We start from the raw sequence: 22,662 nt of genomic DNA on the forward strand, positions 1-22,662 counted from the left end.
TGTTGTAGCTAAAACTAAAATATCACAATAGGTTTTATGGTGTAAAAATGTGACTTTTGTAGTTTGACCACTTGTGGATTGCAAGGTTGAGCAGCATAGTAGATAGCCAAAAATCTAAAATTCATGTCAGAATGAAGATGGACAGAGTCCTGGCTATATCTATTGGAGCTGATAACACCTTTTATCTTTATGAAAAACTTGAACAACAGGTGAACTCTTCTTTACAACTATGGATCATTTTTTCTTCAAAGGCTGTTTTTACTATTACTACTGGTCTTTTAAAAAGACAGCTATATAATATTTTAAATTTAATATTACTACATCAAGAGCAGATAAGAAAACATTTTGGCCAAATTAATTTTATTTCACCTTCACCCAAACTCAAAAAATTAGGAACAAATTCAAATATTGCTTTGCTATTGCATATTCAGAGAATTTTCATACACATGTGAAAGTATTTGAATAAGTTAAGTTTTATCAAATGTTTTTTTTTCTATTGTTAGAAACTCATCAGAAAGCTTAAGAAATGTCTATTGTCAGATATTTACATGATTATTTTTAACTATCCTGCTAATTTTAATCAGTATATTATCTAATTTAACATACTACCATCACAACTTAAATAACCTAAGAAGAAATTACTTGAGTATTATCAATTAATTAAAGTAAAGTAAGTTTCCCTTTCAAACCTGATGGTCTATGGGGCAAGTGAAGTAGAGTTCACTTGTTACTGTGACCTCCGCATTATCAATTAAGCTATCCTATATACCTATTAAATATACTCTTCACTAACCCTTGGACTGAGAAATATTAAATTAGAATATTATTGACCTACTCATCAGCATCGAAGAGAACTAAAAAAAAATCCATCTATGGCAATAAGCTAGGAGCTGGCTTCTACCATTTGAGAAAACATACCATAAACAACAAAATAATACCCTATCTCAGCATGCATTGAAAAAGTTACTAAGCAACAGGCATCATCAATACTTGAAAGTTTAAACTTTACTTATAATTTAAGAGAATATTATTCTTTTGATTTCTGTGTAAAAGAAAAACAAAATATGTACAAGTAACTACTGTCATCAAAACAAAGTAATTTCTGTTAGAGCTGTTAGTTTTAGTGGTCTACATCAAACTTGAAAAAATGTAAAAAATTGGTACATTCAATTTACTTGATGTTTCTACGATGTAACTCAAATGACTAGGAAAACATAATAAAACAATATGTAAACTAGCATTAGGCTCCACTTAAGGAGTATGGAAAAGCTGTGTACTGTAAAACCAATACATATTAACCTTATTTAACATAGCTGCAATTATTGCTTAAGAACTGTTCTTTGTTTTGATCATCTGGCTGAGTATGAACTGGACTTCTGTCAAAAGCTTACATTCATCAACAAGAAAACATCAACATAAAAAGATATAACAAAAATCTGGATGGAGGGCAGCATCAATTACATGTCGTATAGGCAATTTCAATCTTCAATCATGAAAAAAGGCTTCAAGGACTAGTAACCATTGATTAGTCAGTTAAATTACACCAGATATATCACTAGTAGAATAAATCACATAATCAAAGTCAAGATTTATTCTGCACATTGTCAGTCAGATAAACCACATCAAAATCAGTAAAACCACACACTAGTCAGTCATTTCAAAACATTTCTGTTTTCTATATACTAGTATCAGCTTCAAACATAAATAAACATCATTCAATATGGAAGTCAACAATAAACAATGCTATAAAAATAATGCTCTGAATTTCCCTGAATTTTTCTATGAACACACATGATGAAATATGAGGTTAATGATATGGGAATGTCTGAATGTTCTCTGTACAAAATGGAAATGCGATCAAGTGCAACAGGGCAGGTGACTGCTGACTTAACTAGAGATCTGATCTGGTACTATCAAGTTCCTGGGCAGGTTTTCTTCCAGGCAGTTACAGCCACAGCCAGAGGGACAGAGGGCCTGGGTGGAGAACCAGTCAATCATGTGACCCATGTGACCTCCGTGGTGGCAGGTCATGCAGACATTGGCTAGATCTGGGAATATTAAGTTCATTTGGAGGTTATGAAAAAGATGAAGTTAACATTGGCTAGATCTGGGAATATGGGAATATAAAGTTCATTTGGAGGTTATGAAAAAGATGATGTTTACATTGGCTAGATCTGGGAATATGGGAATATAAAGTTCATTTGGAGGTTATGAAAAAGATGATGTTAACATTGGCTAGATCGGAGATTATTGAGTTCATTTGCTGTTTATTGTTTCATGATATCTGAGAATATTGAGTTCATTTGCTGTTTATTAAAAACATGATATAGTCATTAGCAAGATCTAGAAATTTAGGGTTCATTTGGAGGTTATTAAAAATTAAAGAAAAAAAAATGGTAATTTTAAAAAACTTCTGATTGTAATTTAGCTTTTCATTTAGGTTATATTGGTGTAAAAAAAACAACACATTTTAGCACAAAATTATGAGTTTTTTAGTACTGACATTTGATGGATTTATGCTTTTTGTACTGGTGTTTGTTAGGTTTATGTTTTTGGTACTGGCATTTGATAGGTTTATGTTTTTGGTACTGGCATTTGATAGGTTTATGTTATTGGTGCTGTTTGTTAGGTTTATGTTTTTGGTACTGGTCTATGCAGGTGGAATCACTGACCTCTAAAGGGGTCGGCGTGGTCGAGTCGGTAAAGCTCATGGTTGCTAAACTGAAAAGTCTCGAGTTCGAACCCTCGGGCAGATGAGGCTCGTTAGCTGGGGACAGCCACTCTTCTAGGAGAGACAACTCCAAAAATAAAACATCTGCTGCCTTGTAGTTTGTTCTTGGTTGGACAAAGGCTATGGAAGCAAATCCAAAAAGAAAAGCAGGCTGAAATCGGAGTCAATGGCCTCAATGGCGCATAACCAGTTGACACGTACCGCTTAATTGTGTTGGAGGCGTGGTCGAGTCGGCAAAAAGCTCATGGTTGATAAATTCGAACAAATTCTCGAGTTCGAACCCACTGGCAGATAAATCTCGATCCCCTTCAACACTAATAATTAAGAACAAAGAAGAAGAAGACTGACCTCTAACACCCAGATTACACACTGCACACCTCAGGGCTGTGTATGAACAATGTGTACACTGGGCTCCCTTCACGTCTTCATGACAGTTCCAACATGAAACAGGAAACTCTAGAGAAATTAAACCAAGGTTATCACATGAACTTTTTTGTATCAGCTATGGGAGGAGAAATGAATTTAAGAAAAATATTTTCCCCCCATTTCATTGGAAATAATCAAAATTATATTTAGACAAGTATTTTTTAAAGAAATAGTGGTCTACAGAAAAAAATGATGTAGTTTTTTCTATTATTTTAATTTAATAATGGTAAACAACATCATCCATTGACTTTATTTTACTTTTCTAGACTTTATACACATTATAGCTGGGTAGGTTCAATATTTCATCCATCAAACACGAGAAGATTAGCAAGCGTGTGCTTCACCACAACATAATCTACTAAGCACATTTAAGTTTTTACAATAGTTTTTGTTCTTATTTCAGTGTATTTCATTAAATTAAAAACAAAACCTCAGTCAGATATTTAGTGAACTAACCTATAACTTTTTGTTCTGCATCAATGCTGTTGGTGTGTTTTAATATCAGTGCTCTTTCATTCAACAATCCCCATTTGAAGAGTATGTTGGCATATGTCTTCTTTATATGTTCATAATGCTGTCTTAATTCTGGGGCTAACATTCTGCAATAAATAAACATTTTTACTTTAAAAATAGAAAACCTACAATTTTAGATGCAGATCTAAGTTAAAGGATAACAGAATGAATATACCAAATTATATTGGTCCTTTCAGAGTTAAAATTTACAAGGAAAGGCAGGTAGGGACCAGATTGCTCATATAATTAACCAACACCACAAGAAATAACAACCCCCTGCCCATTACCATAGAAGTAAAAAATCAAACACCTCAGAACACCAATCTCAGATTAATTTCATAAAGGGAAGTAATACTGAAAGAAATAGCATGATGGGGGACTATTGAGATTAGTTAGAAGCCCAAACCCCTGGGAAGCCAAACTACAAGTTATGTGGGTCCAAACAAGATAACTAAAACAACATCCATACATACTTTCAGTATTAATTTGACATTCAGGCATAATTGCTGCTATTAGTATTAATCTGACATCCCTACATACTTGCTGTTGTTGCGATGTTGTGAGATCTCTTTCTCCAGAACACGGTCCTTTGGATCTTTATCCTCAACAATCTTGAACTCGTCATACGACTCTGACCAACTGAATGACCGTTTACTTTTGATCATGGCTAATGAATAAACACACCCATTGTTTTAGTACATAACCTACTGCAAGAAAACAACTCTAAAGCTCCTTTAAGGTATTTGAAAAATCTTGAATTTTTAAATTAATAAGCGTCTTTAGTCTTTACCATAACAAAAGCCAGTCTAAACTAAAGTGAAAGAAAATAATTCATGCTATTTTAAAATCAGTTCTTAACTATCAACAAGCCAGGTGCAAGATGTCTTTCATTCTCACCCATGTTTAGTTCAACATTCCAGATGATTTAAAAATATGCATTTTATTAAATACACAATGCTAAAACAAGAAAAAGTTCAGTCTAACTAATTAGGCTACAACTCAGTAAAATAGTTTTAAAATAAAAAGCTAGTTAGGAATAAAGGGTATAATGGCTAATTGTTTTGTTGTAAAAATAAGCAATTTACTAGATAAGCAAAAACATTTTTAATAGGAATCTGCACTACCATTAAGTCTGTAAAGGAGATTTACAGTAAGGATTAGAAGCTAAACAAATTAAGTCATGACATAGGTAATATAAACTAAATGTCAAAATCTTGTTAGTTAACTTTTAACAAGTAGATAAATTTAAAAAGAACAGGAAACAAAAAATTAAACCCAAATTAAAACTGCAAATCAGCATTCAGTTACTGCAAGTTCAACAAGTAATCTTAAAATTCAACAAGACTGGGTTTTTTGTTGTTATCTCATAGTTATATACAGTACACAATTCTAATAGGAATAGTTAACTAACATTAATTGCAAATATTGAATTCAATCTAGTTAAACATTTTTCGGGGTTAAAGAAAAAAAAATTAAATTGTTAAAGTTAAAGGGATTATTTCAGTTATTTTATACTAAATTTTCATAATAAATTCACATATGTACCACAACTTCACGTATTATGTAAATAAAATGCCAGAAAAGATAAAAGTCTACTTGTTTAAGTTAGATACTAAAATATCTACAATTTCTGATATTGCCATGAACTGATAAGGCTACCTTATAAAGGCAAAGAGCCAAGTTTATACAAGTTCAGTAACAGGGTAGTATTGTCAAATAAAGGTTAAGGAGAAAGGTGGGTGGGTAAATATAGTATGGGTTAAATGTATTATCTTAAAGAGACATGCACAGATTTAGCTTTGGACATAGATTTCCTGATTACATTCTCGATTAAGCAAGTTCAAGAAGTAACTCTTCTTGTAAGAGTATTAAAAAAGCAATTTGAAAACAAGTATTTTCTTGATTATATCATTAATAATTCCTTGTTCTGTCTAGCTAATCCACCCTACCATTTCTGCTTAATTAATCAATCATAACAATTTATAATAAGCTTATTATAAATTATACATTGTTGCTTACACAACAGCAGCTTTTTATAACCAGTTTAAGCAGAACAGCTATTAATATAGTATACAAATATGAGCTTAAACAATCCATAAACATCAGTTTTAAAAAAAACAAAATAAGTCTGTCTTAGCTCCAAAACTTTTGAGTATAAAAAAGTTCAAGTTGAGAGGAGCTAGTCACTAAAACTGAATGTTTAGTTTTCTTTTTTAAAAAAGACCCTAGTTCTGAAAACCCACTGAGTATAAGAGTTCTTCTATAACTTGCAGTCAACTCATTACCAAGATGTGCTCTAGCAACCTGTATCTTTAGAAATACAATTCCTATCTAAAGATAACACTCATGAACAAAGTTTAGCTCTTTTAAAAGTAAATAAAAGGAGTCAACAGACATATTTTAGTATTATTCAATATTTAAACAACATGATTATCCTATTACTGAGACTTTCAATGGTATAGTTTTAAATAATAATTACCGGGCTGTGATTAAGTATAGCTATATTCAATGTAAAACAAGAGGCTATCAGTTTTGTGTTTGAATATATTAAACTGCCCAAATAACATTATTTATTTAAACATAAAACATTATTGCCAATTTTAATTTGAGCTGATGACTTACATATTTATACTAACTTTCAATACTGCATGTAATGAATGACCACCTACTATAGCTTTATAGTTACTTGACAGCAACAGTGTTTTGCTGCACTATAGTATCTTGAATGTAGTTATAGCTTACAGCTATAGAATACAGTTTTAGTTACTCAAGTGAAGTTAAAGCTTTATTTAAACTATACAAATTAACCAAGAGTAATTTACATTAATTGGGTGATGAGTGGTAGAAAGTAGAAGACAGAATTTCTTCTAGCCATTGCCACAGCTTGAGTTTGGTCATAGTAGTTCAATTTTATAATCTTAAAAAAAAAAGAAAAACCTTGTAACAAAAGAACGCAGCAGTTCTGAACATTACCCTTAAACATTTGGATAATAGCATCAAAAGATCATGATGCTTCCAACAGCAATATTATGGAGAATTAATAAGTGAATATATTTTATATATTACTCAGTACAAGAACTGCAAAGAAAAATAACTCTGTGCAAATTATAAGTGTAGCAGGTATCTTCAGGGTTGACTGCCCCTGTATGTAGTTAAGGTTTAGTTTACATGCATATTGGAATACCAAAAATAAACAAAGAAAGTTGAGTCAACAAATCAGAAACAGTAACTACGTATTGGTATAACTGGATGTGTTACCTGCCGATCTGGAAGCTTTGCCACGACCTTTAAGAAGGAGTTTGTAAAAAACATTTAAGCAGCTCATAAAGTACAGGGGAACACAAAGATCCTTCAAAACTGAACACGATTCCATTAAGCCAAGTAGTTAAAAATGACTGTTACATTACTAAATCTATTTCCATTTAAAATAAATCTGGATAAGGCTCCTATAAAAAGATCTAGATTAAACAAAATTATTTTTTCATAATGAAATAAAGAAGATGTTTACTTTAGGACAAGAATTTGTATCCAATAAACAGTTCTTAAACAGAAATAATATTTCCTATAATCATCCATAAAAATTAGACTAAAGGATTCCTAAATAGGGAAAAAAGAAAACTGAAATGTAAAAAGGAATGAGACAATTCATGTCGAAGCATGCAGGTTAATCCACAACACAAAGTCACTCAGCAAGTCTGGCATGCTGTACTAACCTAGGACAACCAGAGCTACAGAATGATGAGCAGCATGCAAGAATAAAGACAAGTTTTTTTTAGTCCACAGCTAAACAGCCATTGATTACTGGAAATTTTATGCTGGTTGACTAAATCTCACAACACTTTATGACAGACATTGTTGCAATATTCTTACAATCATAAACTTTTATGCATACAATCAAATACCCTTTCTGTATTCTATAGTAGACTAGCTAGCAATATCATTCCCATCACAATTATTTTAATGGACAACGTAGACACATTCTTCCCATCATAACACTAGATTGCTATGCAACTGCAGTGCTAAAACTTGCCTAATAAAGCAGAATTATTCAATTAATTATCATAGAGATGACCTTGAAGAAAAAGTGTAACCATTTTTCCATTGTTTCTAAAATAAATTAGATGTGTATCAGTCATTAATTCAGACAAAAAAACTTGAGTTCACCAAAACTTACAAATGTTTCACCACTGTTAACATTTTTTGACTGAATAAGAACATCTCAATTTGGAACAAAGAAAGTAGAACTAAGAATAACCATTGCAGGAAATAAATGCAAATGAAAGAAATATTTGCATATAAATGTTTTGAAAACTTTAAAAATATACACAGAGTAACATTACAAAGAAAATTCTGAACTTTGTGACAAAAAAGTTGGTTTGGACAATGTATTTCCCCATGTGTTCAGCTTCAACTATCCTGCCTTACCAGAACCCAACAGCGCAAACTGATCCCAACTAACAATAAAAACCCTTAATTTGACATAGAACATTACCATAAACTATTATGTATCAACAATAAAACCCACTCTTTTAACCGTACCAGCAAATCCCCATGACCAGAACCCCCTTGGGAAGAAAAAAACAAAAAAAAAAACAAAGCAAAAGCATGTCTACCCTGTACTTTAAACACCCATAACTTCTTGAATGAGTTCTATACAGACCTGCACGGAACAAGGCTGCCAGATTGGGTTGTGAGGCTACCTCTGCCATTGTTCGGCCTCTGCCCCTGACAACTGATACACTTGATGCAATTAAAGAAGATGAAGGGGATGAAGATGGCGGAGGGGGCAGAGAAGGAAATGGTGAATGGTAGATCTGTACAGCTGCATTGGAGCCTGTCTTGTTAACTAAATTCACATTGAAGGGTTAAGACATACATGTTAGTTCTTCAGCCTCAAATGTTTACTTAAAATGGCTTACCTTAAATATTTATCAGATTTGTTTTTTAAAACTCCTAAAATTAAATTCCATACCAGTTAAGTATAAAATAATGTATCAGACTAGCTAGCATAGTTTTCAACTATATTACTCTGATTTTCTAAACTAATTATTTGTTTATTTACAAATTTTTCCCTTGTATATTAGAGTAATTTTTTTTTTACCCTAAGACAAAGGCCTGAGATAAAACAAAGCCTCTTAAATATCCCGTCAAAAAGATACTAGCAAGATACTAGCACTAATAGCACTAAAATAACGAATGACAACTTAATAGACAACTACTGATTTAAGTTTAAAGATAACAGAGACAGCTGTAATGCCAATGACAGATCACATTTTGTTTATCAATAGCCAACCCAAAACATGGATTAAAAATGATTAATTATCATATGTGGATTTTTTAAAAACTTACAAAAGTAATAAGCTAATTTAAAAGCAACAACAGGTCTAAAAATGGCAGATTTTAAAATGTCCAACAACGAAGAAAATTTATTGTTTCTATATTAAAAAAAAGTCAATTAAAAAAAATATAAAAAAATGTATTAAGTAAAACAAATTAACGTCAATTTTTTTGGTTAAAATATTTAGTTTCATTACACATAATATTTTAGTTCTATAATGGCATTAAGACCAAGCCAGTATCTGGATTGATCTATCTTCTAATTCTGTGTTTTGACACAAATCATTTCAAGTTTCTAACACTGCAATAAAGAAGGCAAACCCTTGGGATTAAATAACAAAACTTAAAAGAAATTGTGAACAGTTTTTAGAACAACATCAAAACTATAAATAAAAAAAAAGAATTTCCACAAACAGGTAAGCAATGTTGAACCAAAAATTTCTGAAGCATGAGATTTCTTTCTCTTACCTGCATGTTTTAAAAATTGGACAAATGCCTTTGCTTAAGGCTCTTTGTTCCAAAGGATTAAAAATGATTTTGAAAACAGCATAAACTAACCTACAATGTTGAACAAGTAAACAACAATCATACAAGAATAAGTGTCAAGGTTAAAAAAAAAAAATAAAAAAGAGAGACAAAGAAAGCACTACAGGTCAAACTGGTGTTGAAACAGTCATTAGTGTCATTCACAAGATAGTGCCCCACCCTATAGCTTCCCCCACCATGCACACCCTCGTGGCTTTTCTTTTCATGCCAAACCAAGATAATACAAAAAAAAAATTGTACTATTATTGAAGTGTTCAATTAAAAAATGGCTAGTCTTTGATTTTCAAGCTAATTAAAATATTTTTTTTTTTAAATTTGCAAACTACTTACAGTAACAAAAGCTAGCTTGCATGTAATGCAATTTATACAAAATAATTTTGATAGTAACAGAAGTGGCAAAATAAAAATAAAAAAAATAAATGGTGTGTACAATGGCATTTGGCATGAAAAAGTAAAAGTGATTGATTTTATTTCTCTGGTTATAAAGTGTGGGCAAAGCAAGGGGAGAGCACTTGAGGATAAAACAACTTACTGGATGTCCACCCTTTCAGCAGATTGGTCATAGAGGAGACCGTGTGGTAAGGATTGTATGGCTGTTGGGGGGTTTGGGGTTGGTGAGGAGATTACGTGGAGATCAGGGGGATGGAAATAAGAAACAAAATTAACAATTTCATTGGCATCATCAAATTACAGTACAAGTGGTGCATCAAACATGAATGAGGCTAAGTCTACTAATGAAAAGATGTACTTCAAAGACAAGAAATGGTAAACAAACTTGAATGAACACAAGAGAATCAACAGTTTAACAGATGTAGCAGAAGTGTCACACTGACTCGCTAAATATAACAATCTGTAGAAATAAGCAGACGTGTCACGCAACCTTGCTAAACATACACGAACCGCGTCCAAGCAGAAAAAAACAATTTTATCTGTAATCCCATTAAGTCTATCCTGAAAACATTTCTTTGCAACATTTCTATGTGGTTAAAAATCTGTGAACTTTCATTCATACTATTGCATATTTTTTTCCAAGGCTTGATAAAAAATATATTTTATAGACTGTTAAAAAATGTACATATAAATTTAAAAACAATGTCCTCAATTAGTTTTCTGTTAGTGAAATCATATTTAAAAAATTGTTTTGTAAGCATGTGTATATGAAGTCCTTCCCGACGTCAATGAAACAGAAAAACTCTGCAACCTGAGTTGGTTAGAAGTCTAAACTAAGTCCATAGTATCATGTGGATTACCATTAGAAGCAAAAGAAATCAGCAAAAATATTTATTCTGGTTAGATTATGTACGGAGAAAGCAATGTCAGGCTGTACAAACCTTTACTATAAGAGTCCTGAAAGGGTGAAAAACTTTATTTAAACAAAAAATTTCTATAAAAGAGTATAATATAACCTTATTGGGAAGTTTTAAAAAAAGTAAGAAAAAAAAATAGTTGAGGAAAATTATTTTTGCATTTTGCTAAGGAATTCATTTTTACTTTTTTTGTCAATAAAAAAAATCCAATGAGTGTGATTAATAATTATAAATAAACTATCACCAAAGCTAAGATTATAAAACACAAAAAAAAACCAAACAACAAAACAAAAGCACAAATTACAACACCTAGTGTTGCTACTGCTTTATCAACACTTTCCATGTCATCTAACCCTAAAATTTAATCCAAAAACCTTGTTCAGTTCTGACTAAGACCTTGTAAAACTAGCCCCTATTAAAATCAAAATGTGATCGGCCATGGGTGAGAATGAGACACCACCGTTTGTGGTTTAACAGGTGGCCACTTACGAAGCATATTCCACCCACTGTCAGTACTGCTAGCCATTGTAATTTCTGGCACCTGGTGTTTGGTTAAACAAAAGGCAGGTTATTTCTAGGTATTATTGCTATGCATAAGTTAACTCTTAATATGAATTGTGCAAGTATGTATTACGATGTGTAGGTGATAGTATCAATTGTTATCTCATGCATTTATGTGTAGAAAATTATTATGTTTAAGTTTGCTACATGTATGTTAAATTATTTTAACAACTGGTTTTTTACCATTTTTTTAAAAAAAATGAAATTGAAAGCAGTTTTAACATTTGCTTTTAATGTTCAGAAATGAACATAATATGTTTAAATTTAATCTAAATAATGAGTTTTAAAATTTTAAAAAATTTAGTTTTAATAAAAATAAGTTTATATTAAATAATGCTCCTGTAAGGAATAATATAAAAAGAAAGATGTATAGGAAAAAGTTTAGGAACTTTACATTGAAGAGGTTAAGGTTAAAAATTCCAACCATTAATGTATTAGCTCAATGTAAAAAATATTAATATTTACATTTCAGATTTACCATGTGTAATTTATTTGGTGAAAACTGGTAGGCTAATGTTTTAGTACTCTAAAACTTGACTGTGTTAAATTTATTTATTTTAAAAAAATGTTTTACAGCACTATGTCTTAACTAAATTCTTAAAATAGATTATAAATGAACTTAAAAAAAAAAAGTTCTATACTTTCTACTTACTTATATTTCTTAAAAATTACTTTAAAAAATAATAAGATGGCATGATTTAAGTTGTATTTTCAAGGGAAATGTGTAAATTCTTAACCAAAAAAAAAAGTTGGAAGACAATAGACTTTCATGCAATTTGATTCAGGTATTCAAACATTAACCGGTCAAGTAGGAAATCAAATATGAATATTTCAGAGCATGCATATTTTAAAAGTCTAATGGAATTAAGTGGCTTTTGAGTCTGAGAGGAAAAAACTTAAATAAATAAAATAAGGTACAAATTTAGTAGAAAAAAAATATTGCAATGTTTTTTGTTGTTGTTGTCAAGTTGGTCAAAACAAACTGTAAACAGGATTCATACAATACATTACTTCAAATTTATTTCTGTTTTTTTAAATATGAAATGCATTTTTACGCACTTGAAAGAATTTAAAATTCCCCTTTTTAGATTTGTAGAGCTTTTGATAACAATTTTTACATTAATATAGAAATAATTTTTTTTTAAATGCACAATCCACCAGTATAAATATTGGAAAAGTTGTGAACATAACAGTCCAGTCTCCCAGGTAATAGGGTCAGAGGAGATCAACGGGTGGAAAGGTTTACATGGAATTACTTCTAGCACCCTACAGACCTCAGGGATGGAGCACCACTTCTCTGGTTCAGGAACATAGTAATTTTCTCTTAAACTATCAGCAAGACTAGATCTTTCTTGTAAAGAATGTTTCCTTGTCTTCGAAAATGTATTTATGTAATGTATTAAAGTTTATTTTAAAAATTCATACTCACTTGATATTGTAAATTTGTAAATAAATATTAAACCTATTCTCTTATAAGCATAGATAAACAATATAATTTTTTTTTATATTAAAGTAACCTATCTTCTTCTTCTTCTTCATTCTTAATTCTAGTGTTGGAAGAAATTCCCTCCAACATAATTAAGTATTACGTGCCAACTTTGTGCCATATAGGCCTATAGCCAGTGATTGAATTAACCCTATTGTGACATTTTCATAACAGTCGATTCTGCTGCATCTGCTAGAAATACAGAAGTTCTTAGGGTAAGCACATTTTTCTGGTGAACAATTGACCATTCATTTGTAGTTCGAATACAAATGTAAATACTTTCTTTTTGCAATTATTCAACAATTTGACATGATTCATGATTATTTTGTTTATCTAGTTCTAAACTTTGATATTGTAGAGAAGAAATCAGTGTATGATTTTTACATGCCTTTAAAGAAAAATTAGAAGTGCTTACATTAGGTGCTATATATTCCGAAGTCTTTTGGCTGCTAGATGATGCCATGAGCGCTGAGAGATCTTTCCTGGGTTTTTCTTTGTCCCAGAAAACACAACAGAGCATGGCCATCGTCTGAACATCTTTTATTTTATTATAATGATCTAGCCTGGAAAAATAATTATTTTATTATACAAAAGTATAATTGCTATAAAATTTAATTAATCAGCAAAGACATGAAAAAGTCGTAGTTACATACAGCAAAAGTTATAACTAGATCTATATAAAATAAAACAATGAAAAAGTACATTTAAAAAAATAGGCACACATTTGCATGCCATATAATTCTAACATTTTTTTCAATATCTGCCTTCCAAAAGGTGTATAGGCCCAAGGCATGCCTTTAGAAATGTCCAGAGAGGGTTGTAAACATGGCTTTGTCATCTGATCCACTTGCTCCCACACCTAGAAACATCAATACACGTTCATGTAAACAGGCAGCGATAACTATCAACTAAAGAAAAGGGTCCGATTTGGAAACAAGGACCTCTAGAATTTGAGGCAGCTTTATTTTTTAGGTACACTACCAGCACATATCACTTTGCCAACATTAAGTGTTTATGGCTATGGATTTCAGGTCTAAGTGCAATGCAACTCCTCCCCCAACACCACCAATTGAAAAGCGAGACCCAAGAAGAATAAACACACTATAGGGCTAAACATCTTCTGCATTAAACTTTGCTGATTACTTTGTGTTAGATTGTAACTTTTCAATTAATTTCCACACAAAAAAATCTTTCAGTAATTAGGGTGTCATTTTTATTCATCCCCAAGGTGAAAAAACTTGCAAGATCCTCTTAGATGTGGGTTCTACATAAGGAAGAAACTTACCATGACTAAATCTTTTCTCCCCAACTTTTTGGCTACATTGCTGTTGTGTTCACATGTGCCGTGGATATCATCCAAGTCTAATCTGGAATAAGAAATAAACATTGATCAATGTGTACTATTGACTGTGGATTACACAGATTCACCTTTTTTTCTAATTCTTCAAATAATTACCTTCACTGTCAATTTGTATCAAAAGGTGACCTTTGTGAATATTCATCTTGCTAAAAAAATTTTGCAAACTTAAAGATGGTCACAAAAATTAACTTTTTTTAAAACTATTTCATAAAAAAATGAGAAGTACTTTCAGTGTCAATTTGTATCAAAAGATGACCTTCGTAAATATTCATCTTGCTGTAAAAATTTTGCATCCTTTTAGATTGTTATCAAATCTAATTTTTTTTTGTTTAAAACTATCCATAGAAACCGCAAGAAGAAATATTTACTTATAGTTTTGTGCTAGGAACTTGGAGATAGGAATTATGCTGGAGACATCATAGACTTTGACACTGCCAACCTTCTGCATCTTCTTATTCATCTTGTCAGCTTTGTCTTGCTTGCTTTCCTTTGTGTCACGAGCTCTTGCCTTATGGTGACCAGGCCGGTGATGTCTGCCCCTGTAATACTGTATAGGGGAAAAATCAAGTTTTCTGTTACGTAGGCCTAGCAGAATTAATGAAAATATAAAGATGAATCATAGACAGCTTTGGAAAGATGGAGCCTTAACAGGCATTTACTTACCATGTCAATGCAGACATGTTATTCCCATTGCATTGGTGGAACTAAACCTTTCTAGCATTACAGTGTGTTTGTATACAAAAATAAAGACTAATGGGGTAGTTAACTTCACCATGAGTCATTAACACTATTACTTTTTAGTTATAACTGTAACTTATACTTTAATTTAATTTTATGGTAAAAACATGAAAGTGATAGAAACAAAATGAAGTCATAGGCTGTGAAGGATGCGATTAAACCCCAAGTTTACCTTCTCTGTGTAAAAATTGCTGACACTTATGCCTTCAGCGGTTATAGCTGGTGGGCTGCTATAGAACAAAGATGAGACAAAAGAATTGGACTGTGGTCGCATCCACTGGGATGACATGGTGTAGGAGACTAGATCAGAGATTGCCCTGAAAACAATGGGAGAGAAAAGATGATTATTCATGACAGTTTTGTTGGGATTTATTTTGCTTTGAGTAATTTTTAGATGGTGTAAATTTAAAAAAAGAAAAAAAAAAGCATTTATTTATTTCTAAAATTATACTTAATTAAGGCTTATAAAAATGTGCTAAAAGAATCAATAGTGAAATTTAAAAAAAAAACTAGGGTGTTTAGCTACAATCTATCATTCCATTTAAAGCTTCCCTATAAGCTATTTTTTTAATTTAAAAAAGGTAGGTGACATGATATAAAAACAATAACAGTTGAATTTCTATTTTTGTTAACTTACCTTGGTGTGAGCTCAGAATCATCATTCACTTTTTTCATAGATGCAGGTATACCAAAGGTAACAAGGCGGTCTGAAATTGAATTGCAGGTGCTTTTAGAATAGATAATACATTGAGAATCCATTTATGAGAATAATTAAGATACAAGTCTCAACATTTCTAAGGTAACTTTTTAACTTAAAATAGTTTTGTTATTTTAGCTTTGCTTATATTAGTGGGCGACGGAGTGGTCTAGCAGCAGAGAGAACTGGACTGCTAACCTGTAAGTCTCGAGTTTAAATCCGGGTTCAAGTCAGTAGACCGTCCGTGTCCACCCAACTCTGATGGGTGCTTAACTCAAGTTAGGGAAAGTGAAGGCGGCTGAGCATAGTGCTGACCACACTATCTCTTCATATGCTGAGGTCACGGAAACAAGTGAACTCTACTTAACTTTAAAAGGGAACTTTACTTACTTATATTAGTGGTACATACTTTATATAAGAAAAGGGAAAAAAAATATTTTAAAAAATTGAAGTTAATTAATTACATAGCAAATCACCAGTTCAGTGTAGTAACAAGGCAGAAGCTATTATGTGAGTTTAAGGGTATATGTTTCTCACCATTAGAACAGAAAGTGGCACCACTTGTTCGAGGAAAAGGTATGCAAGAATCTTGGAAGCTGCCAGTGGGGTAAATGGGGACAACATTCTGAGCCACAGGGCTGACAGGGGGGCGGATTACTTTTTCTACATGAAACTTCTTGTCCAGGAGAGACTTGCGATCCTCTAGTTGCTGGTGGAAACAAATATAAAGTAGACGTTACGGGTCAGTTGTAGGTTAGGTTAGAATAGGCTAGAATAGTCTTGAATGTAGGGGAGAGGTGTGTGTGAGCTGAGTTAACCCCAGGGTGTTTAGGTAATGTTATCCCAAGGTTGAGTGCGGGTATAAAAGCTGGAGTGTAAGGTTGTAATGGCATGGTTTTTTAGCAGCTAGGGTCGAAGGAATGTGGTGTAATGATGACGATAAGTTAAATAAAGGTTTGAACAGTGCCTTGAATCATGTTTGGAGTTGAAAGGTCGATTGCAACAGTGGAGGTATGACAACCAAGTAGATTCAAGCAAATAAGGGCTTTGGGAACAAAGAAGAAAATTAAGTGGTTGCATTAATCAACTAAAAACCTACCTGCACAGGTGTTTCAGGTGACATAGGAGTTGACACAGTCTTCTCCATGTGTTGCAGCATGGTTTTAATGGCTGGCTCTAAACAATTGAGATGACTGCTGACAAACTTTGTACAGGTTTCATTAAATGCCTGGAATAATAAAAAAAAAATCTTTTATTTTTGTATTAAAAACTGTTAATTTAAAGTACTAAAACTCACACAAGTTTAATATTGATTTACATGAATATTTACGCATTTTTGCCATATGTATAGTATTTTAAAAAATCCGTTGCCTGTAACTGCCTTCTCAGATGTAAGCACTTTGGCAAAACATTTAATTCCTTTGTATACAAAACTAAGCTTAATCTCAATTGTTGATAATCTAGAGGATATTGTTTTGACATACTACTGAAGTGGTGAATTGAGAAGAGGCTGATAGTGAGAGGATTGTGTGTGTGTGTTAGGGTAGGTGTATTACAACACACAGACAATTTAGAGGATTGTGTGTGTGTTAGGGTAGATGTATTACAGCAGTCAGACAATTTATCTTTTCTGAAGGGAAACCAGGAAGTCTAGTGACAATAAAAATGTCACAACAGTTCTTATTTAAGACTTATTTCAACTCACTTTGTAAATCCCATTAGAGATTTCTTGATCTAAATTGGTCTGTGATATCACAATATTGGGAATGATCTTGATTGGATACCTATCAGGAAATGTCAGCTGTATGTCCAGGTAATGCAATCCTTTAGTTAACCTGAAAGTCAGCATTCTTCTCAAGAAATCTGCCTGAAATGAGTCCAACAAAAGCAGAGATGTCAAAGTAGTACATTTTGTACAACTCTAATTGAAACTTAATTCATGAAAGGATCATTTTTAAAAGATGACAAACAGAAAAAAACACAATATTTTAAAAATTTTTAATGTATATTTAAGTATCGTTAACTGGGTTAGTAAAAAAAAAACCTCAAACAATAAAGCCTAAATGTTCATTCATATGAAAGTACTTTTGTCTTTTTTAAATTACTCAAATAGCTAGTTATGTAACCATTAAGGTCTTAGTTAAAATATGTATTAATAGCTACTGAAGACTTGATTATTGGGGGGAATTTTCCACACAAATACAATTTACCTGTCAACAAAGCATTTTATACAAATTAACAAACATTATCATCAACTAATTAACATACCTGTTAATCTTTGAATATTTTACAGATTAACCTACCTGTTCTATCTTAAATCCAGGTATCCGTCCCTTGATTTCCTCTACCTCCTGGTCAAGAGGTAAGGCAGACAGCATAGTGGACATGAGTGACTGTCCACCTCCGGGGAGACTTGAGTTGGATTTATCCCCTGCTGTGGTCGAGTGACTGGACAAATCAATGGTCTCCTGGTGCGGCATTGACACGTGCTTCTCATCAAGTTGGGATTTATAATTCCCAAAACTTGTCAGTTCATCGTCTTCTAATAAGCCATTTGTTTGATCGTCTATTTCATAACCACAAGACTGACAAAAGAAGACAAAAAAATGTGTGTAATCAATAAACAATTTTAAAATTAACCATAATTAAGATTTAAAATTTTGATTTTTTTTAAAACCTTAAGCTATTCTATGCACAGACAATTCTTAATTACAGTCAAATATTAAAGTTCATTCAAACACTTAGAAAAAAGAAACCCAAAAAATTTAAATAACCAACACACAAAAAATATTTATAAAACCCAAAATGAAAATTATATTTACTGTGAAATAAAATTATGATTAAGCACAGACTTATTTTGACAAAAAAAAAAAAAAGAATAGAAAACCTTCAAAATAAAAAAAAAGATGTAGGTTATGGAGTAAATAAAAATAAATCAGCCGTACATTTAGCTGTGAAAAAAATAAATTATGACAAAATATGTTTTAAATTAAACTTAAAAAACTATGTGGCTTTAAATTTACCTTTTGCATAGTTGGATCTACTTTCCAAATCCTCAAACTTTGATCTTTTGACCATGTAACTAGCTGTTGATCCCTGGCACCTATTGATTTCAACATCTCACAATTTAAAATGTATTCACGTTTAATTACAATTATTCACATTTTATGTGTTCTATTTTATATAAACTTTCACTACTTAAATTAAATAACGCCTTCTTGCATGATTAAAATTATCTTATTAGTGCATAACTGAGAAGTGAAATCTTCCCACACAACTTACAGTTGCCATTCCATTCATGAATCGACATATCTTATAAACAAATTAAAACTACTGACCGATAATATTATCTAAGAGTATATAGAGTAACTGACCAGTTTGTTGCTTCTTCCACTGAAATTCTAAGATGACATCTTTATGACCAACAAATGTGTGGACGGGAGCAGATTGATTCCGTATGTGCCAAAGGTACAAGTTGTTATCTCCCCTCCTCAACTGGGGCACAACAACACTCACTATTCCTTCACCAAATGGCTGAAAAAATCCACAACAACAAAAATTGCACACCCCTATATTTATCTAAAACAATAAAGTCAATAAATAAAATTATACATATATATTTAAATGAAACAAAAAAAGGATTGATGCCAGATATTATAATCATCTGAAAAAGTAAAAAAAATATTACATACATGATTTAACCAAAACACAACACAATCAACAAATAAAATTACACATATTCAGAGACAGAAGAATTGTTGAGGTATTTGAAACTGTATAGTGAAAACTTAAGCCACCTACTGTGTATCTCGCTCGCCAAACTGGATTTTCAGAGTTGATCATAGCCTCACATTTTCTTGGATTATTATAATCCCAAACCTGAAAAATTGTTGTACATTGTTGAAAATCCTTAATTAAACTATTTAGCAATAATGAAGTCTGACAACAATTTTACCAGCGGCTTTACACTCTGGTGGATTAAACAGATTAACATCTCAATTTTCTCCCAATTATCATTTTTCAGCTGAGTTAATTTCTATTGCCTCTCCAATTCCACCCTCCAAACTAGATTTATTTTTAAAAAAACTGCTACACAATATAAGTTCTCTAAAAAAAATTGCTCAATAGCGAACATGACATTTCAATTTTGAATCTACAGTAAATAATGCATTAAACTTGTGACAGTACAAGAGAAAACTTACCCTTATGCTACAATCTTGACTAGCTGTGGTTAGCTTATGCTGGTCAGTGTTGCTCCAGTCTAAGCCATGGATTTTGGACGGATGTGCAGAGATATACTGCAGGGGTGCATTCCCTTTCTGCAATCACAGTTTTAAAATATCTTAAATGTAATAATTACACATTCTAAAAAATACTCATAAAAATGACCTTTAATGTAAAATTAATTCCTTTTGAAAATATAATAAATAAAGCAGTTTTAAAAAGTTTTCCAAGTAGACATAAAAATAAACTATGCCCAACAACTTAAAGCATAAAAAAAAAAGTAATACTCTTGGGTCCCAAATGCGAACATCTCCATCATGTGTTGTAGCAAAGAGATTATTTGTAACTTTGTTCCACTTGACTTGATATGCGCCTGCTAAGGAAAGTTACAATGAATTTAAAAGTAATCTTGACATGATAGACACTCAACATGTTAGAAAAGTTTTAAAATACAAACAAAGGTTTGTATCTTAAAAACTGCACAAAGTGTTTGTTTTTATGTTCAAAGATTAAGCTAAATTGAAATTACTTCCTTCAGAAAGCATTGGTGATTGAATGGTATATCTACTTGTTTTAAGCAAATTTATTACACCATCTAACAAATTTGAAGGAAAAACTTACAAACTGACTGAAATGATTTGACAGGTTTCTTGGAATCTCTACAAAAAATAATGAAATGATTATTAGTTTTATTTCAGAAAATAATTAAACTGCCAACTACAGATGGAAGAAGAAAATAATGTAAAAAAAATAAAAATTCCTAATCCTGTTGTATTGTAAGATATGCCACAGATTTTTTCCCCCACACTCATTACACAAGTACAAAACAACCTTATCAAACAAATATGAGTAATGATAGATAGAAAATTATGTTTGTAAACATAATGAAGGAGTAATTCACATTATACCTGACATCCCAAAAATATGTGTATGTGTCTACAGAACAGGAAGCAACAATGTTAACATCAAATGGTGACCAATCAACATCACTGGAATACAGAAATGTAAGTTCTAATGAGTACATATATTTATTTAAAAAATTATTTTCTTTACCATTATCAAATTTTACCTGTTAGTTAACAAACAAATTTTATACCATGATATTGTAAAAAAAGGTATAATTTCATGAATAATGAAACAGCAGATCAACCTTTACCTACCTAATATTTCTAGAATGTGCCTTTAATGAGCAGCAATGTGATGCAGACCCATCACGAAAATCAAAAACATCAAGCCTCTGGTTGCACTTAAAATAAAATATTAAGTCTTATGTTTTTATGTTTCTATGTGTGTATATACATTTATTTATAGTAGATGATCTAAGCAAAAGGCTACCGCTGATGTTTAGTATTTTGTAAAATTATTAAAGAAGCTGTAACATACTGCAGTAACAAATCTGTAGGCGTGTGATGCATGACCATTCCACTGAACACAACTGATGTCCCATTTGCTCTGTCTAGTGACTTTGACTGAGGTATGAGGTGTCTTGGTTAGATCTACAAATGCCAGATTCTTTCGCCTGTATAGCAGAACAATTGTAGAAGATTAACAAAAAGGGACACATTACAAATAATAAACATAAAAAGCAAAACTTTTAACTAAGTTACAGAAGAAAAAAAAAAAGAATTAAAAATGACAAGTCATCATTTTATTGATAAACCTTAGTTAACAAGACACCAAACATTTACTGTCAAAGTTATACCTACCCAGCCAACAGAGCCCATTGACCAATGCAATCCACGGCCATAGCACTGGCCTGTAGAAATAAATAAATGAATCATGTGATTTAATCATTAACACAAGCTAGAGGCCTAACTATAGAAAAAAAACCTCCCTTGATTCATGATTCCCTTTGGCTTTGGGTTGGGCAATTTATCATTTTTATTTAAAGCTGAAAACTTTTAAAGTAGGGTTTAGTAGTTTAATAGACTCTATGTCTATTTATTTTACATTTAATTCTAGGCTAGATCTATTAATAATTAATTAAATATGTTAGGCCGTTAGGCTAATAATATATGATTTAAAATTTAAATAAATTATTAATTAATACAGGCCCAACACTAAAAAGTTTATTTGATCAATTATCAAACTGAATGAAGATCTAGATAATGATCAGTGACATCTTTATATCTATCTTTATATCCTCAATCATTATCCAAGACAACAGAATAACTTGAGGCCCACGGGACGAGTGCGACTGAGTTCTCAGTTCTGTTTGTTTACGACTTACGAGCAGGAGTTGTGAGATTCTTGAGGCCCATAATAAAACTTAACTAATGTTAGAATATAGGCTACAGAAGAAGCAACAGGGTAATATTTATAAGAGGCGCATGATTGATCATTTAATTAAACCCTGAAATACATCATAAATGAACTAAAATTAACCTGAATATCTTTGAATTCTGTCACTGCAAGCTCTGTGCTCCATCGTCCGGCCATTGTTTTGATAATAACAATCGTAAAGATCTTGGCTTAGCCAGATTTTTAAAAATCCTCGTAGAGTATAGATCTCAAGTCAGCAACAGCAGCAGCTGTTGACAAAAAATTGTGTTGACAAGGCCTGTGAAATAAACATTCAAAAATATGAATTAGATCTAGATCTAGAATCTATATGTATAGAGATCTAGACTCTAGACTAGATGTATCAAGACAACTATGCTTATCCATTAATTAGACCTATTTTATATTTTTTAATGAGCAGTAATTTGCTAATTATTTGAAATTTTGTACACAAAC

At 31.7% G+C, this 22,662-nt stretch overlaps 1 protein-coding gene across 10 annotated transcripts; it reads right to left on the minus strand.

The window, feature by feature from the left end:
* Positions 1-339: 339 nt before the first annotated feature.
* LOC131949985 (GATOR complex protein WDR59) lies at positions 340-22,384 on the minus strand. 10 transcript variants are annotated; one of them, XM_059311969.1, is made up of 29 exons: positions 22,312-22,384; positions 21,633-21,682; positions 21,310-21,445; positions 21,087-21,172; positions 20,835-20,915; positions 20,548-20,585; positions 20,214-20,302; positions 19,905-20,021; positions 19,504-19,581; positions 19,077-19,236; positions 18,726-18,805; positions 18,006-18,287; positions 17,408-17,569; positions 16,802-16,930; positions 16,240-16,411; positions 15,643-15,712; positions 15,178-15,322; positions 14,636-14,814; positions 14,193-14,274; positions 13,654-13,766; positions 13,323-13,470; positions 12,696-12,794; positions 11,350-11,401; positions 8,331-8,516; positions 6,929-6,955; positions 4,211-4,337; positions 3,614-3,756; positions 3,080-3,187; positions 340-2,048 (listed from the first exon to the last, which is right to left on the minus strand). In XM_059311969.1, exons 1-29 carry the CDS (start codon positions 22,363-22,365, stop codon positions 1,888-1,890), a joined length of 3,354 nt encoding a protein of 1,117 aa, XP_059167952.1. In that variant the 5' UTR covers positions 22,366-22,384; the 3' UTR covers positions 340-1,887. The 10 variants fall into 10 exon arrangements, with proteins under 10 accessions (XP_059167952.1, XP_059167951.1, XP_059167950.1 ...); XM_059311967.1 differs by lacking the exon at positions 340-2,048 and adding an exon at positions 2,570-2,851 and having other exon boundaries at positions 20,214-20,299; XM_059311966.1 differs by lacking the exon at positions 340-2,048 and adding an exon at positions 2,570-2,851.
* Between the last annotated feature and the right edge of the window lie 278 nt (positions 22,385-22,662).

Source organism: Physella acuta, unplaced genomic scaffold (genome assembly GCF_028476545.2).
Source record: "Physella acuta isolate Inbredline_101_S28 unplaced genomic scaffold, ASM2847654v3 ptg000725l, whole genome shotgun sequence".
Classification (NCBI taxonomy): Eukaryota; Metazoa; Mollusca; class Gastropoda; family Physidae; genus Physella; species Physella acuta.

Coding starts and splice junctions, on each gene's coding strand:
- LOC131949985 (XM_059311966.1), bottom strand. CDS start 22,365: ATGGCCGGACGATGGAGCACAGAGCTTGCAGTGACAGAATTCAAAGAT. Junction 21,683..22,311: donor CAGAATTCAAAGATATTCAG/GTTAATTTTAGT, acceptor TTATTTCTACAG/GCCAGTGCTATGGCCGTGGA. Junction 19,582..19,904: donor GTCAAGATTGTAGCATAAGG/GTAAGTTTTCTC, acceptor ACAATTTTTCAG/GTTTGGGATTATAATAATCC.